At 40.9% G+C, this 16,402-nt stretch overlaps 2 protein-coding genes across 4 annotated transcripts in view; one reads left to right on the forward strand and one right to left on the reverse strand.

Annotated features, from left to right (window-relative positions):
* Positions 1 to 16,402, reverse strand: part of AOAH (acyloxyacyl hydrolase) — a 178,368-nt gene that overhangs the window by 112,090 nt on the left and 49,876 nt on the right. For 2 of the 3 annotated variants that reach the window (XM_020902451.2, XM_020902437.2), the window contains exons 5-6: positions 6,841 to 6,900; positions 945 to 1,015 (exon numbers count right to left, since the gene is read on the reverse strand). In XM_020902451.2, coding sequence (XP_020758110.2) covers positions 945 to 1,015; positions 6,841 to 6,900 — 131 coding nt within the window. The remainder of the gene's footprint in view (positions 1 to 944; positions 1,016 to 6,840; positions 6,901 to 16,402) is intronic. The other variant, XM_070468474.1, reaches the window with a different exon arrangement.
* Positions 1 to 16,402, forward strand: part of LOC110151469 (small ribosomal subunit protein eS7-like) — a 187,461-nt gene that overhangs the window by 94,856 nt on the left and 76,203 nt on the right. The window lies entirely within an intron of this gene.

Raw genomic sequence — 16,402 nt, forward strand, 5'->3', positions numbered from 1 at the left:
TGGCTGGGAGAAGTTACTTTTTTTCTTTTAAAGTTTTTGGCCACACCACGTGGCAGGTGGAATCATAGTTCCCTGACCAAGGATCATACCCAGGCCCCCAGCAGTGGAAGCAGAGTCTTAACCACTGGAAAGAAATCCCGGAAAAATTACCTCTGTAAGACTCAGTTTCCTTCTGTTCAAAATGGGAATAGTGATGGAATTATGAGAATTCAGTGCAGAAATGCAGTGAAAGTTCAGTATCTGGCCCTGGGAATGGTGGCCGTACACTGCCAGGCAGCAGCCCTGCCCCAGTTACAAGGGAAACAGCTGGGTGGAAGGGGACCTGTGCTATTTTGCCTCTTAGTCCAACGTGCCTCTCAGGATACTGTTCTGTCTTTCAATATTCTGGACAGTAGTTACTATGACACCCAGCACAATCTTAGAGTGAGCTGGAGCATGGGATTTTAAACTGAGACAGGAGGGCTTGGGAACTCTGGACAGTATCTCTGCATTTGGAACCTTGTTCATAGATATTAGAGCTAGGGTTTTTAGGTAATAGGTTGTGCTCTTGAAAACTAGGGTCCTTTTCCAGCTTCATGAGTGCCTTGCACTAAAGATGCTCAGAGTCCCCACCAGAACGGGTGACCGACCTCGTCTGGATCTTACGCAGCAAGGAGGGGCTGTCCTGTCCCCGGTGTGAGCATGTACTGGCAGGAAGGCTGTGTTCCAGCCCAGGACTGTAAGTCAGGCTTGGAGGTTCAAAGATGCTGGTATTCAGTCTATTTCCAAAATGATTTGTTCTAAGCTAATTAGTCTTCTAGTTTCTATACAAGTCATGAGCAAGAAACACTTTCACCTTCAGAAAGATGCCTTTTAACTTGAAGATCATTTTCATCATTAAAAACAGAAACCACCAAAGATGCTCTCCCCTGTTAGTGCTCAGGAGGGGGCATTCATATACATACAGTTTAATCTTCTGACAGATCTTGGCCAAAAATGGGAATGAACAAATATCAAAACCACTTCTGGAGTATGTCTGGAGAGAAAAGCAAAAACAGAAAGAGTTATTTATTTCAAGGAATGGTTTTCCAGTTTCTAAAGGTACTTCCTCTCTTCTTGGCTCCACATTTTGGATTTCTGGACTCTTCTTTCTCCAGAATCTGGGCCATATTACTTAACTTAATTTAGCCCGTTCCTGTCCCCACACTCCAAATACATTGCACCTGTGTGCTGGCTCCTTTCGCTTGAAGGTCTCTCTTCCCCCAGCCAGCTGGTCCCATCTTATTATCTTTTCCAGCTCTGCCCAAAAGAAGAGGCCCACCTTGGTCCATTCTACTTAGACAACATTCTTCTCCTCATTATCTTCAGTGGCTTTAAAACAGGATTTGAAAAATAAAGACTGTTTTCAAATAAGATAATTCCATCCTATTAAGAGATAAAGACTAAAGGGAGAGATGGCTCAGGGGAAGGGGTGCAGATGAAGCCCCCCAGAGTTTCCTGAACAAAGGGATTTCAGACAGCAGTTTACATAAGACTCTAGCTGGGGGATAAATTAAAAACCCTGGCTTTTTTTTTTTAATTAAACAGTGCTTTTAGAAGTATTGCAGTTCCTGTGATGCTTTTTGCAGACAAAAGGAAAAACAACTGGGTAGAAAAAGTCAGGAACTGGCATTTATCAACAAAGAGAGAAAGGGAGAGAGGTATCTCCTGCTTTTTTAACGTTCACTTCATGCCACCTTGATTCGATGAAAGACATACGTTAGCATCTATTTTCATGAACTGAAAGAAATCCAAAGAGGAGTTTTCACTTTCATAAAAAAAGAAAAAAAAGCGAAAAGCAAAAATATGGTTCATCATCTGTTCTGCAGGAGCCAGTGTGGAGCCAGTGAGTAACCCCCAGCACTGAGGGGCCCCTCCCAGCTCCTTCCCCAGAAACCACACTGAACACTTCAGTATCAGGCAGCCAGAGCTTTGAACCGTGTCTGTGAGCTTCTTGCTTGATCTCCACTTATTGTGTGCATCTGTTAGCAAGATGAGTCCTAAGGTAGTTGCTGCTTAGCCTGAGGAAAGACTTCATAGGAATGGTCTACTTTTGGACAGCGGGGAAGCATGTGGTAATTCTCACCAACCTAGAGAGTCCTTCAGATGGCTGTGAATGGTACTAACAGTTGTCAGTATTCTGACCCTAGCAAAGGCAGACAAGTAACCTTTTCTGGCTATAAATGAGATATTTAAGGATCTTCATGATGTTTGTACAACTTTCTAGAATGAGGAACAATCCTGACTAGTGCCCTCAACTACATGCAAGAGGTGGAGACAGAAGAGGCTGTCCTTGTCGCCATGGAGCCTACTGTCTAGTGGAGCATAGGGGTGGATAATCCCAGCTCTTAGCATGCTCTGTGAGGGCTGCCGTGGTCCAGGCATTAATATGGCTTTCTAGGAACTGGAGGAGGAGGCAGGCGAGAAAGGAAGAGACAGATGCTCCACGCTTTTCAACCCAAAGGCAGTTTGCAGACTTGGCTACGAATGTAATTCGTGGGCTCCACCACAATCTACTGACTCAGAAAGCCTGGTGAAGGCCTGGGAATTTGTGTTTTCATAGCTCCAAGTCATTCTGATGCTCACTAAGGTTTGAGAACCACTGCTGTAGACTTTGGCTGAAGAAAGTGTGATCACAAACCAGAAGCATTGGATGTCATCCAGGAACTTTTAGGACTAAGAGTCTCTGGCTGCACTGTTGCTCTGTCGAATCAGAATCTGTATTTTTAAAAGGTCCCAGGTGGTTGGAGTCCACACCAAAGCCAGAGAAGCAGAGGAAGCACCCCACACAGGGCTGTGGGCATACGAGTGGGGCTGGCATCTTGCAGGACATTTCAACCTGGCTGGAGCATAAGGATCCAGGAGAATGAGGTGGACCACGGAAGGAAGGACATATTAGGATGAGCCTGGAAGGCTGCATCATGTGCTGTCCTGAGGGCAGTGGGGAATCCTGGGAGAGATCACACTGTATTTCAGAAAGACCTCTCTGGAGGAGACGTGAAAGCCTGGAGGAGGCAAGATGAGACAGAAAAACCCGTTGGCAGATAAAGACTCTAAGGCCTGGTCTTGAGCTCTCTAACCTCAGCACTATTGCCATTCAGGGCTGAATAATTCTTTGTTGTGGGCTGTCCTGTGCATTGTAAGCTATTTAGCAGCATATCCAGCATCTAGTCACTATAGTCAGCAGCCTCCAAATGTTTCCAATTGTTACCAAATGTCCCCAGGAGAGGTGATGGGGGTCAGCATTGCCCCTGGTTGGGAATCACTATTGGAAAGCGGGAGGAGGGGGATGGGGGTACAAAGATGGGATGTTTGGAGAGCTGGTAACTGAATGAGATGAATAGCGTAGACACACTGCAAAACACACACCAGCATGCAATTATACCATAACATGGGTGGCAATTTGTAGAGATGCTTTCCAAGATCCAGAATCAGGTTGCATTTGAAAGTTTGAGTTACTTGTTTTTATATTTACTTTGTCTGAAGGCCTTGGTCTAATTAACTTAATGGCAATGCAGATTTTAACATGGATGATAACCAATACATCAAACATTTTATAAGGACAGCCTGATAATTACTACACAGGAGATACAGTGGAATAAAATGCACAGCTGTTCAATGTCAAAATTCAGCCTGAAGGCTGCAGCTGTCTTTGACATTCCTTGTGCAGAAACTGGATCTAGGACGTAGACAGAAGGTGATGTAACTTGTCCAGGGATCCCCAGAACTCCTTCTGTTAAGACAGATGTTTCGATCATCCAGCTTTTTCATCACATGGTATGGGAAGGACTAACCTCTTCTTACAAATTTGCAAAGGGAACTTAGATTGACACAGAGCAGCACTGAAGAGAACCTCACTTGCATATTTGACAGCTCCTTCCTTTCAATTCAAACCTTACTAGACAGAGGCAGAATGGGGGCTGTTATTATCTTAGAGATGGATTTAAACAGCACATCTGGCTGCATGTAATCCCATCTAAAATGAAAGTCCCAAATCTGGGCTGTCCTGGGGCATAGGATTCAGGCAGCATTTTCATTTTTGCCATCTATTTAGCCAACTTCTACTTGCATCTGGAGCTTTGCCCATCCCATGATGTTAAATGAATACAGAACAATAAGCAGAAGTTAAATAAATGAGAATGTGGTGAATGGGGTATATAGAGGCTCAAAGGGGGAGCATAACTTCTCTTCTGCATTGAGGGCAGATTCTTTATCATCTGAGCCACCAGGGGAAGCACCCTTCTGTACATAGCCAACTTAAAATTGAATTTCTGAGTGATATAGTACTTTTAAACCATTGTCATATGTTATTTTACTTGAATTTGCTTGAGTGCTAAATTGCTTCAGTAGTGTCTGACTCTTTGTAACCCTGTGGACCATAGCCTGCCAGACTTCTCTGTCCATGGGATTTCCCAGGCAAGAATACTGGAGTGGGTTACCATTTCTTCCTCCGGGGGATCTTCCCAGCCCAAGGATCGAAGCTGTGTCTCTGTCTTGGCAGGTAGCTTCTTTACCACTGAGTCACCTGGGAAGCCCTGGGCAAGTCTGTACAGTAGCAATTTTTAAAGTCTTTCCAGATGGTTCTGTTGAGTAGGTAGGTTTACCATCAGGGCCATCAGGTTCAGCTGTACAGATTGTACACTGCACAATTTTAATAGTCACACAGCCTGTGATGGGAATGGTGCTTCCTGAAATTCAGTACTGAGGAGGTCTGGTTGAAAGCCATTGTAATGGTGGAAGGGTTAGAAACTGGGAAGAAGCTAAACCTGGACTTAAATGATAGGTTTCTCACTTACAAGCTATGTGGAATGAGGAAATTGTTTAACCTATCTGATTCTTGGTTTTTTTATCTGTAAAATGGGGTTGATAACAAAAAGATGCTAGCTACTTTGTAGGCATTTTTGCGAGAATAAACTGAGGACATAACTCAAGTATTCTAAACATTTAGACGCTCAGGGATCTGCCAAATCCATGAAGACCTCCCCCCAACCCCTGCGCCCGGCTCCCCAACCATAACACTTAACTCTTCCCCAGTATGGATTTTCTGACAGGTTATGCTGAAATGATATGCAACCTACTGTGTGTCTCTCTGCATTCTGGCTAGAACTACAGTTACATCAGCCATCACAATGGAATTAATTGCAGCCACTATCCTCTGAGCAGTTTTTAAAAGACTCTTATTTGCATTTCCTGATTATTTTTTCTTTGATAGCTTTAATTTAGAGAGTAAATAAATTGCACGATATTTTTGAGGAGCTTTTTTTTATTGTTGGATTGTTCAGTTGTTGTTTTTTTTTTTTTTTTTTTTTTTTTGCTTCTTGCAAGGCATGATTGGAATCCTGCCCCATGAATTATGCTGGCAATTTTGGTGACAGAAATGAAAAATTGTAAAGTCCTAATTAGCCTTTGAGTCAATGCCAAGGCAGTTTGTGCTAGTGAAGTAAACAAGGCTCTGAGAATAAATTTTTAGATGCATATTGAGAAGAATTAAAAGAAAAATGGTATTATCCTCTAGTCTGTTTAGGGTTCTGAAGGTGGTGGTCAAGGTTTCATGTGAAGCTTCAATTTCTTGTTCCATGTCTTAAGCAGATTAATTGAACCAGCTATGGTTGGCCTTTAACTACTCACTGAATTAAATAATAATTGACGATGCAAGCATTATGATTGATTAATCAATAGAAATGTCTTCATGCTGTCTTTCAACATGTATCAGACTTGTACATCAAAACCCATGTGCTCCCCTCAACTAGGGTTGCCAAATAAAATATTGTGCTGGACATACTTATACGAAAAATTATTCATTATTTATTTGAAATTCAAATTTAATCTTCTGTTTTTATTTGCTAAATCTGGCAGATTGAGCCACAAGGAATTTTCCTCCCCTTTATTTCCATGTTGCCAAATCAATACTACTTTAAATGTATTGCATCAGGTGAAAGATAAACTGGGCCAGCAGGGAAGAGCCAAGGATGAGGGCCATGTCCTCTCATCTCTGATGAGTGCTTCCTTCCTTCCAGAACTGCTAGCATCAGGGGAGACACTTCTTCAAAGATTTACCTTTCTGCTTTCTTTTCGTCTGGGACTGATTGACCAGCAGGGCCCAAGTCAAATACTTGACTTTATGATAACCAGTTCAAACTAAGCATTCTGTCTGTTGAATAAAACTATGATTGCAAAGAGGAAAAATTAGGGGAAAGGAATAATAATGGTGATGGTTTTAGCTAGCATCTGTTGAGCGCTTGATAAGTCCCAGGTATGATACTAGGCACTTCACACACATGGACTCTCTTAGGTCCTGATACCTAGTTTTGAGAATGGAACGCTGCCATTGTCCCTCTGTCACTGATAGGGAAACTGAGGCTCAGCCTAGATCACATATTTAGAAAGTGATGGAGCAGGAGGCTACAGTCTTCTCCAATATCGTCTGCTGGAGGGCAGCAATTCTCAACAGTGAGTGCCAGAGGATAATGTGGCAATGCTAGGAGACATTTTTGGTTGTGGTGACTATGGGGGGGCGGTGGCATCTAGCGGATAGAGGATAAGGATACTGCTAACATCCTACAATGCCCTGGGCAGAACCCACAACTAAGGATTATCCAGCTCCAACTGGAGGTGAGAAATGCAGCTGTAGAGAGAAGGGAGGAGAAAAAAGAGGAAAAAAGAGGACAGGGTTCATATTCCTACTTGAGTCCCAGTTCAACTGTGGAGTGTTGTGGGCTTGTGTCAGGAGTAGCCCCTGGCCCTTTGGGGTGGGAGAGCAGGGGCCAGAGGGAGGTGAAGGTGCCAAGGACCATGCTGGCATTCTCCCTGTCAGTTGCTTACCAGAGCTGGGGATTTCTTGACAATCTGTCTGGCCTTCTCAAGGGTAAATTTCCATGCCTCCTATAAAAATAAAGTTAGACAATATTACAACTTGTATCCCATCTTTTCTTTTTCTGGGTTTCCAAAGTCAGGTTTTTTAAGTTTGTAACTTGGCAATAAATGCATTATTCTATAGCTTTCTGATAAAATAACTCACAGGAAAGCAATTTCATGTTAATAACTCTCTTTAATAAGGGATTTGCTTTGTGCCAGATGCTACACTAAGTGCTTTGCAAATATTATGTTATTTAATCTTCACAGCATCTCTGAGAGTATATGACCTTTTTACAGATGATGAAATTGAGATACAGAAGAGCTAAGAAACTGGCTGTAGATCTCAGAGCCAGTGTCCAAAAGAGATGTCATCTGAACCTTCTTCTTCCTGCCTGCTATGCTAAGCTCAGTAACTTGTCTTTGGGTCTGAAAGCCCCAGTGTAGGAGGTGAAAATTTCTGTTATGATTTCCTTTTTGGTGGCCCTTGTTAGCTCAAAGATCATCCTCCACAACATCGAGGGTGGTGTTCCTCTGCCTTAATTATGGGTCCCCTGTTTCTCTGCTTTGGAAATACCCCTTTGTGTTTGAGGCCAATCTCAAGCATCTATAGGGTCTAGCACAGTTCCTGATGCATTGTAGGTACTCAACAGATATAGAAGTAAAAGTGAAAGAAAACATTTATGATATTGTGCCAAAGAAAACATAGGTTATCAGATTTTGCACATACAGAAAAGAAAAAACAAAAACAAAAAAACGCTGCAAATGTGCGCGTGTGTGTGCTCAGCCAACTCTTTGCAACCTGGTGGACTATAGCCCACCAGGCTCCTCTGTCCATGGAACTTTCCAGGCAAGAGTACTGGAGTGGGTTGTCATTTCCTCCTCCAGGGGATCTTCCTGACCCAGGGATCGAACTTGCATCTCCTGTGTCTCCTGCGTTGGCAGGCAGACTCTTTGCCACCACACCACCTGGGAAGCCCCTTGCAAAGAGATATGCCATAATAATAGTTGATGATAACTTTTACCTAAATTTTCAATAATGAGCACAAATTCAGCAATAAATGCTTTTTTTAAAAAAAGAACTCAATACACATTGCCCTGTTGCTTATTGAAAATGATCTGTTCCCAGTACAGGGATGTAGTGAGGACCCTGAGATCTGGGGGTGAATGGACACTCCTGTCTTCCAAATTCCCATTCTGGCAAGGAGGCACCAGGAACAGATACAGTAAGTGCCACAGTAAGTGGAAGTGAGATGAAGCAGAGACAAGGTGCTGGAAACATCTTTTTAGGAAGGGCCATTTGGATCCCCTTGAGAGAACTGATCTGGTTTTAACTCAGCTCAGTTCTCTAGGTAGACCAATGTTTAGAGAGGAATACAGACAAGGAAGAAAAAGGAGCAGAAGAAGAAGTGACAAGGGCTTTGCCAAGTACCTTCTGACCCCTTGTGCTGGGAATAATTGCTGCCTCTGGGTCCCCCTGGAACGCTGAGGGCAGATGTGTATGGTCTTGCCTTGACAAGAGCAGCGCTGTCTCCCACAGTTAAAGTGCAATACCATCATAAGAGAAATCACGAGTGCCTTTAAAAGGTGCTTTTGGTAAAGCTAAATCCTATGTATTGGAAAATAGTCACCGTAGGATATAGTGGAACACAGATATAATAATAGACTGCAAATTCCACCCAAAGGTCAGACATGCCACTATTTGATAAAAAATTAAAAGCAGAGGAGCTCCCTCCATTTGTCTTCCTACATAACAGAAATGGCCTCAAAACCCCATTTGTCCTTTTCTCTTAACTCTTCTGTCTTCCACTGGAATTATTTATGCATTTACTACCTCCAGTGATCAGTCAAGTCCTCAGGAACAGCATCTTTCAAACCTTGCTCCATTTGTAAATTAATTTATGCCATTAAATTTGGGAGTGAGGAGCAGCTTGTCCTAATAAACTTTTAGAAAAGATCAGGAGTAGATCAGTGAGCTTCTCCCCATCCCTAAAACCCCTCCTAAATGCCTGCTCTTTGACAATAAAAAAATTTCACGTCTAAAAGCATCATTTTTTGTCTCAGGGGGCTTCTTCCTTTGTGGGAGCTTGTCACTGCTGTCAAAATGTGATGTGAACAAAAGGCACTTTCTGTGATTTTCAAATCTACTGCTGCTATAATTGATAGCAGAGAACTTGATCACTAAAAATTATTCCCTGTAGAAACTCATGTCTAATAATACCATTTTTATTTCCTTCACTCCTGAGTGTAGCAGAATTCAACTCTTTAACATCACAGAACCTGAGAAGGACCAGTTTGTGACTGTGTCCTGTCTAATTCACCCACACTCCTGAAATGTTGAGGGACATTATATTGAGATCTGGAGCATCCCGTGTACACTGTATTCTCTGCATGTTTTCCCATCCTTGACAGTACAGTGGGTGTGCTTTGGCTGAAACGTCTGAATGTTTGGGAAATGCCTTTCCAAAAGGTACTCCTTACCCTAAAGTAGCTCAACCCCTTGAATATGCTCATATGTGCAACGGCTCTCCCAGCAGGAAATTTAGTTTACAGACTCCCCAAACTTTTAAAACTTAACAACAATTTTCTTTTCTAGCACACCCATTAACATCTCCCAGAGTGGGAGTAAAAGCAAGGGTTTTTGTGTCAAACATGTCTCATTTGAATCTGAAGAGAATCACTTACTGGCTTTGTAACTTGGGACAAGTTATTTATCCACACTAAGCCTCGGTTACCTCATCTATAAAATTGGGATAATAGTAATTGCTAGTTAACACTTTCTACATTGTAGTCTTACCAGTTTGCTGTCATTCTTCTCTCCCAGGATACAAAACCCTTGATGAGAAGGATTATGTTTCATTCACTATTACATCCCTAATATATAATTCATGGTATGACACAGATACTTTAGAAGAACTTGTGGAATGAATGAATGAATGATTGCACAGAGAAATGACTGGTTGAATGAATATTTCTTTCTTTTTTCATTATCAATCATATGCTCGTGACTACACTTGTGCCTGGGTTACATGAATTTCCACACAGGTGCATAGATGCTAGGCATATAGAGCCAGAGCTCTTCCCCAACCATGTGATCCTTCACGTTAAATCATCCAAATGCCATAGGAGCTAAATTTACCATTCCCCTGAGCCTTGGTGATATTATCTGGCTTGTGTTAAAATTTCAGACTTAATTTATTCTTGGAAAACAGCATGACAATGGTGGGAAAGGTGCTGGAATTCAGCGACTTGGACCACATGCTCTGCTTGCAGATGGCCATGGTTAAATAATATAACCTCCAAGTCTCTGCTATCTGTAAAACTGGATGTAAAGACTCAAAGACATTTGTTAAAGCCATTTGTTTGCTTGTCTTAAAGACAGGCAAAGGGGGCAAATTGTAATCAACACGAAAATGAAGATAATTGTTCTCTCACCTTGGTAGCATTTTCACTGTTGGCAACCTAGCATTTTTAAGCCAGTGTTTCTAAAGCATGAGGACCAAGCTTCTATCTTCTGGAAAACTACAACTTCAGAATGGAGGGTGCAACTGTAATCAGTGATTGGAGAGAAAGTTGGGGAATAAATAGATTGTGAGCCAGATATAAAACTCCTGGCTGGAAGCCATAATGATGTTTCTGACTGACTGAGAGCAATCATCTGAGCATAAGCAAATTCTCCATCAACAATGAGGGGCTTGGTTCGGGAAATACTCATTTGATCCTGCAATCTGTTATGGTCAAATCTTTTCAATTTCTCATTACTTTCTCCCTTTGGTTGAGAAGTTTCCTTATTCCAGTTTCAAATCTTCTTCGGAGTCTCATGGGTGAATTGCAGAGGAAGCCATTACGCCAGCTCACAGAGATATAAGCCCTCACTCTAGAAGCTTAGAGTCCAAAGAACTATGGATATGTATATTGCATTTTTTAACTCAAGGATTTGGAAAATTCCAAGGACAACATGACATGGCTCCCTAGCAGTCTAAGACGGGGGAAAGGCCAACCCTTTGCTTGATCACCAGAGCACACAGTGGTATCCACGGAGGCATTGCTTATGTAGTGAGTGAAGTCGCCTAGTCATGTCCGACTCTTTGCGACCCCATGGACTGCAGGAGGAGTGTAGGACCCACACTCCTCCGTCCTTGGGATTTTCCAGGCAAGAGTACTGGAGTGGGTTGCCATTTCCTTTTGTAACAAATAGTAACCTGTCCAACTGGAATTTTCTGCTTTATTATGTTATCTGCATTCCACTGTAACCTATAGTGGCTATTTTCCAACATGTAGGATTTAGTTCTCCCAAAGTCCAGTTTGATTTTGATATCCCCACATTTCCCAGTTTTATGATTCTGGAATATGTGAAAAAAAATCACATCAGTTTATGTCATTTTCTTCTTCTGAGGACCAAAAAGGGGGGAAAAAAAGAGAGAGAGAGAGAGAGAGAAGAAAGAACTGTGAAAGTAACTGAAAAACACCACCACTTCTGAATGCATTCCCTTATGCTGTTAAATATCTTTTCTTCATACATATTTTACCATTAGCTAAATTTCCTCTTTTTATTATCCTGGGCCAATTCTGCCTTGTATATCTATTAGTATCATTTGTACATTTAGTCACACTGTCTCTATCCTTTTTCTCCAGGAAATACCTTTTTAAAAAGTCTTATTTTAAATAACACTGTTCCCACCCCACAACTTTTTCTGTCATTTCCTGTAGTTTCCAGAGAGAAATATGTTCCTTGCCTCTTTGGTTTCTAGCAGCTATACACACACATTCCTTGGCTGATGGCCTCATCACTCTGACCAGTGCATTTGTTATCACAGTCTTATCCTATGCTCTTCCTCCTGCCTCTCTCTTATAAGGAACTTTGTGATTACATGGGGTTCATCCAGATAATCCTGGATAATCTCTCCATCTCTAGATCCTTAATTTAATCATACTTGCAAAGTCTTTTGTCATTCTGAGGATTAGGATATGGACTTCTTTGGGGAGGCCATTATTCTGTATACCATACTGTTCATTCAACAAATATTTATTGAGAAATTAATATATGCAGTGAAATGTTCTGGGCTCTGGGGAAGTCACAAAGAATCTAAGAAATAAATCAGCCAGATTATCTGCTCTCATGGAGTTTACACCTTAACAGAAGGGGCAGACATTAAATCATAATTTTACTGTAACTTATCTGATTGTACAACTGTTTCATTACAATTGTGATAATTTCTAGAAGCATGGAGAGCCATGAAAGGAGAGAAATCCTAGAGGACCTAACTTGGGGCATCAAGGAAAAGTTCTTAGAAGAAATGATTTCTGATCTGAGCTCTGATGTGGGTGATTAATTAGGTGAAGATGAGGGCTAAGAGTGGAAGCTGAGAGACTAGTTATTAAAACTTTAAAACTCAAAGTATCTTTTAGAACTGTTCAAATTCACTAGGGTCATTAGCTTTTCTTGGGCTAAGGGAAGAAAGCATATTCTCAAGAGAGATACAGTTGCCATTATTTTTTAACTTCTCAAAAGCAGGTAAGAAAGGTTTACAAATTTGAATACCATTTAAGTACCTTCCTTGGAAATATCTGATTTCTTCTCCTTATCAGAAATCAAGGGTAACTTAACATTTGTGTTATTAGTGCTGTCCACTGAGGATTCTTGAGATCTCTAAGAGTTTAATGACATCCAAATAAGACTTAAAATTTAAATCTGAGTAGACATATTCTCCAAGCTTCCAAATGTGGGCTTAAACTGAAATGCAGCTTGGAATATCTATCAAATCCTTTGAAATGCTGGGGGAAATGACTGAATAGCAGCCTGTACATTCAAGAATGGTGTTAAATGCTATTCTCAGTTCTGTTAGAGTTTTAAACCTTCAAGTCTTCAGGGAGCGATTTAATTTAGTGGTCTCTGATAGTTACAGCCTTTCTGTTTCTGTGATAATTTCTTGTCTAATGACCTTCAAAGAGTTTTGTGGAAGCAAAATACATAAGAGGTCGATGGAATCTCATTTAATTTTTACTTTTTTAATTATGTGAAAAGGATCATCATTTCTCCCTATATTTTTGGCCCTTTGATCTTTCTCTATAAGCTTTTTTTTTTTTTTTTTGCCGTGCTTGCTCTGGTTTTTTTTTTTTTTTTTTGTAAGAGCTCTTTGAATCATGGAGAAAATAATTCATAGTGTGGCATATTACAAAAATGCTTTCCCAGTTTGCCATTTGTCTTCTGACTTTGTATATGCCAGGTTTTTCACCAGTTAGATGCATTCATAGTTCCCTTTGTGACTTTGGGATCACAAATTACAAATAAAATTACTTAGGTTTTTCTTCTTTTATGGTTTCATTCTTTATGACTCAACCTTTAGTTCATTTGGGATTTATTTTGCCACAAAGAATAGACAAGTATCCACCTTAAATTTTATTCCTAAATGGCTAGTCTTTAATCCCATCCATTTACTGAATACGCCAGTGTTTTGTCACTGATTTGAAATGCTACTTTTTTTAAAATCAAAAACAAAAATCTCAAATGCATTTGAGTTTATTTTTAGACACTATATTCTGTTCCAATTTAAGCTTTAGGCTGACTTTTCTGCATCTAGATGGCTATATTCCCCTGTAATTTATCTCATTGCTCATAATTTCCTGAGATGTTTAAGGAGGAACTTTAGAAACACTGTCAAGTAAACAACTCCACAACCAACAATTTACTTGAATTTTGATTTCTCATCTATAAAATTGGGATAATGGAATAACTCTGCAATTGTATGAGAGGATTTTCAATGATGTATGATAAGTACTTAGTCCAGCTTTTGGTCTGTTACAGTCACTCAAATTGTGGTTGTCAATTACCTTTTATTTTTCATCCCCTAAAGTGTACCTATCATACAGTAGGGGCTTAGTAAATGTATATTACGAGAATAATAGGATGACTGTCCATGACTTGAAAGTCTATTGGTATCAGTCAAGACTTTTTCACCCTAGGACCATTCCTGGCCTCAGTTATCAAGGATATGTTTGTCTTCCAGGAGTGGCACTAATTTATTAAGTGAGGTAATTTGGAAAACTTTATTAAGTCTTCCAGAATATTAAGGCACACAAAAACTGTTCTTGGATGTACGTTCTCTTCAAAAGTAACATTTGATTTTCTAATGGTTTGCCAAGTCACAGTTGAAGAACAGCTATCACTCAAGAAGGAAATTTCCTTAACCTAAAACTCTGATGATCACACAATTGGCTCCTTTTTTATATTTAATAATTTGTTTTCTTCTAGACCTGGATTTGTGAGAAAACACTCACATACTATACAGAGTTAGCATGGAGAACAGGAGAAGAGCAAATACAGCAAGCTGGGTAGGTTGACTAAATAACCGAAGGAGAAGAGAAGCTTGATTTTTTTCAATTTACTTCAGGTTTTGAGCTACTAGTTTGTTAGAGTTGCCCATGGTAGCAGCCACGGAGGCACCAATGTAACAATGATGACAGAGGAAGTAATTTCCTTTCCTTGTTTGACGTAGAGATTCTGCTAACCTGAGAACACTGAATTCATTTTTCTTTTATATGTACCTGACATTAAAAAGTCAAGTCGTAACAACACAGATAGATTAAAGAAATTTACCACCCCCCCCCCCACACCACATATACACCCCCCATGTTGAAAAACATTGGAGGTCAGGATAAGAGATTACTTTTATTGAATAAGAACAAAGGATTAACTGCTGGTTACTAGAGAACATTTTGGGTTTAAATAGGGGAGACTCTGAACTCCACCCTCTTGCCAATTTGATTTTAGTGCTCATTCATGGATTCATTGTATTTTTTTAAAATGTCACCATTTATTGAACATCTTCTTGATTCCAAGAACTGTGGTAGCCTCTGTTCTTGGAGGCATATTCTTATGCCTCCAAAACTCATTCAAGTTGGGGCTCCTATTATATGAACTCTAGGTTGTCACAATAGGAGAATAACACAGAGATGCACTTCTGGGAGATAATTATGTCCTTGTTCAGAAAGGAGGAATGGAAAGGACAGAATGGATGCCCATGATGAGTCATCTGGAAGATTAGCGGCAGGAAAGCCCAAGTCTAGATAGATGGATCAAGACATCCTTTTTAAAAACAAAAACAAAAAAACTTTATTGCTAGAAAATGGGATCAAGGCATCTTAAGGATTAGGTTTGGTTTGTTAAAGAGATAAAGAAGAAGACACACTTGAAGTATAGACACTAGCTAGCGCTGGGAAGGAATATAGAGAGAAGAATTATAAAGGCATTACTGTCCTGTTTCATATAAAGAACTGGGTTAAAATGAAATCCATTCATTCAACACACATTTATTGGGCAGTGTGCCAACCTCCTATACCCAGAACAAGCAGTGGGGAGAGAGAACTGGCTCCCAGGGACCGTCCCAGCCTGACAATTATAGTCTAGCAGTCAATCTCACAGCTCCAGGCACATAAACTAATGACTAACATACAAGCTGGGAACTGCAATGCTAGCTGTTAGGATAGAGCTGTTAGTATCCTGGGGACGTTGAGGGACGGAATCTAATCCTCACTGGACTAGGAGCATAGGTGCCCAGTGGTTTCTTGAAGAAGGTCGACTGAACTAACTAGATCTTAAAAGATGACTCAGGGAAAGGGCATCACAGGTGCAGGGGAAAGGAGAACAAGGCTGGGAGGTGAGAACAAGCAGGATGTGATGGGATGATAAGTGCTGAGCTGCTGCAGAGAAGTGGATGAGCCAGTTCCTCCAAGAACAAGGCTGGGAGGTAAGGACAGGATAGTTTATGGAACTCAGGCTTTGTCTTGACCTTGATGCATGGCTCTGAAGGATCCAAGCAAGAAAGGTAGCATTGTCAGATTTGCATTTTGGAAACATCACTTGGGTGCCTGGATTTGAGGGTTTCAAGGTGGGAGGTGGAGATATCAGTTACAAAGTTGCTGCAGGACTCCACCCTAGAAATGATTATTATTGTTGTTCAGGCTCTAAATCGTGTCCAATTCTCTGTGACTCCATGGACTGCAGCATGCCAGGCTTCCCTGTCCTTCACTATCTCCTGGAGCTTGCTCAAACTCATGTCCATTGAGTCAAGGATGCCATCCAACCATCGCTCATCCTCTTCTGCCCCCTTCTCCTTCTGCCCTCAATCTTTCCCAGCATCAGGGTCTTTTCCAATCTTTGCATCAGATGGCCAAAGAAATGATAAGTCCCTGAATGAGGCAGGAAGAACTGAGGATGATGAAGGGGAATAGACTAGAAAGAATCATTTAGAAGGGTGAATGCTGGTATCACAACTGATATATGCAATATGGGAGGAATAGCTGATGTGGGGAAAAGATAATAGTCCAGTTTCTGACATGTTATGTTCAGGCTGTCTTTGGGACCTACAAAAGAAGATATTTATCTGGCAGCTGCATGCAGTGGCTGAAGCTCTGAGGAAAGTCTTGAACTTTGTTTGTGAGGCTTAATAATAAGAGCAAATGTTTTTGTATGTTTATGATGACCAGTCACTATTCTAAGAATTTTCACACATGCCAATTTGTGTAGTCTTCA

This window comes from Odocoileus virginianus, chromosome 1, assembly GCF_023699985.2.
Source record: "Odocoileus virginianus isolate 20LAN1187 ecotype Illinois chromosome 1, Ovbor_1.2, whole genome shotgun sequence".
Lineage (NCBI taxonomy): Eukaryota > Metazoa > Chordata > Mammalia > Artiodactyla > Cervidae > Odocoileus > Odocoileus virginianus.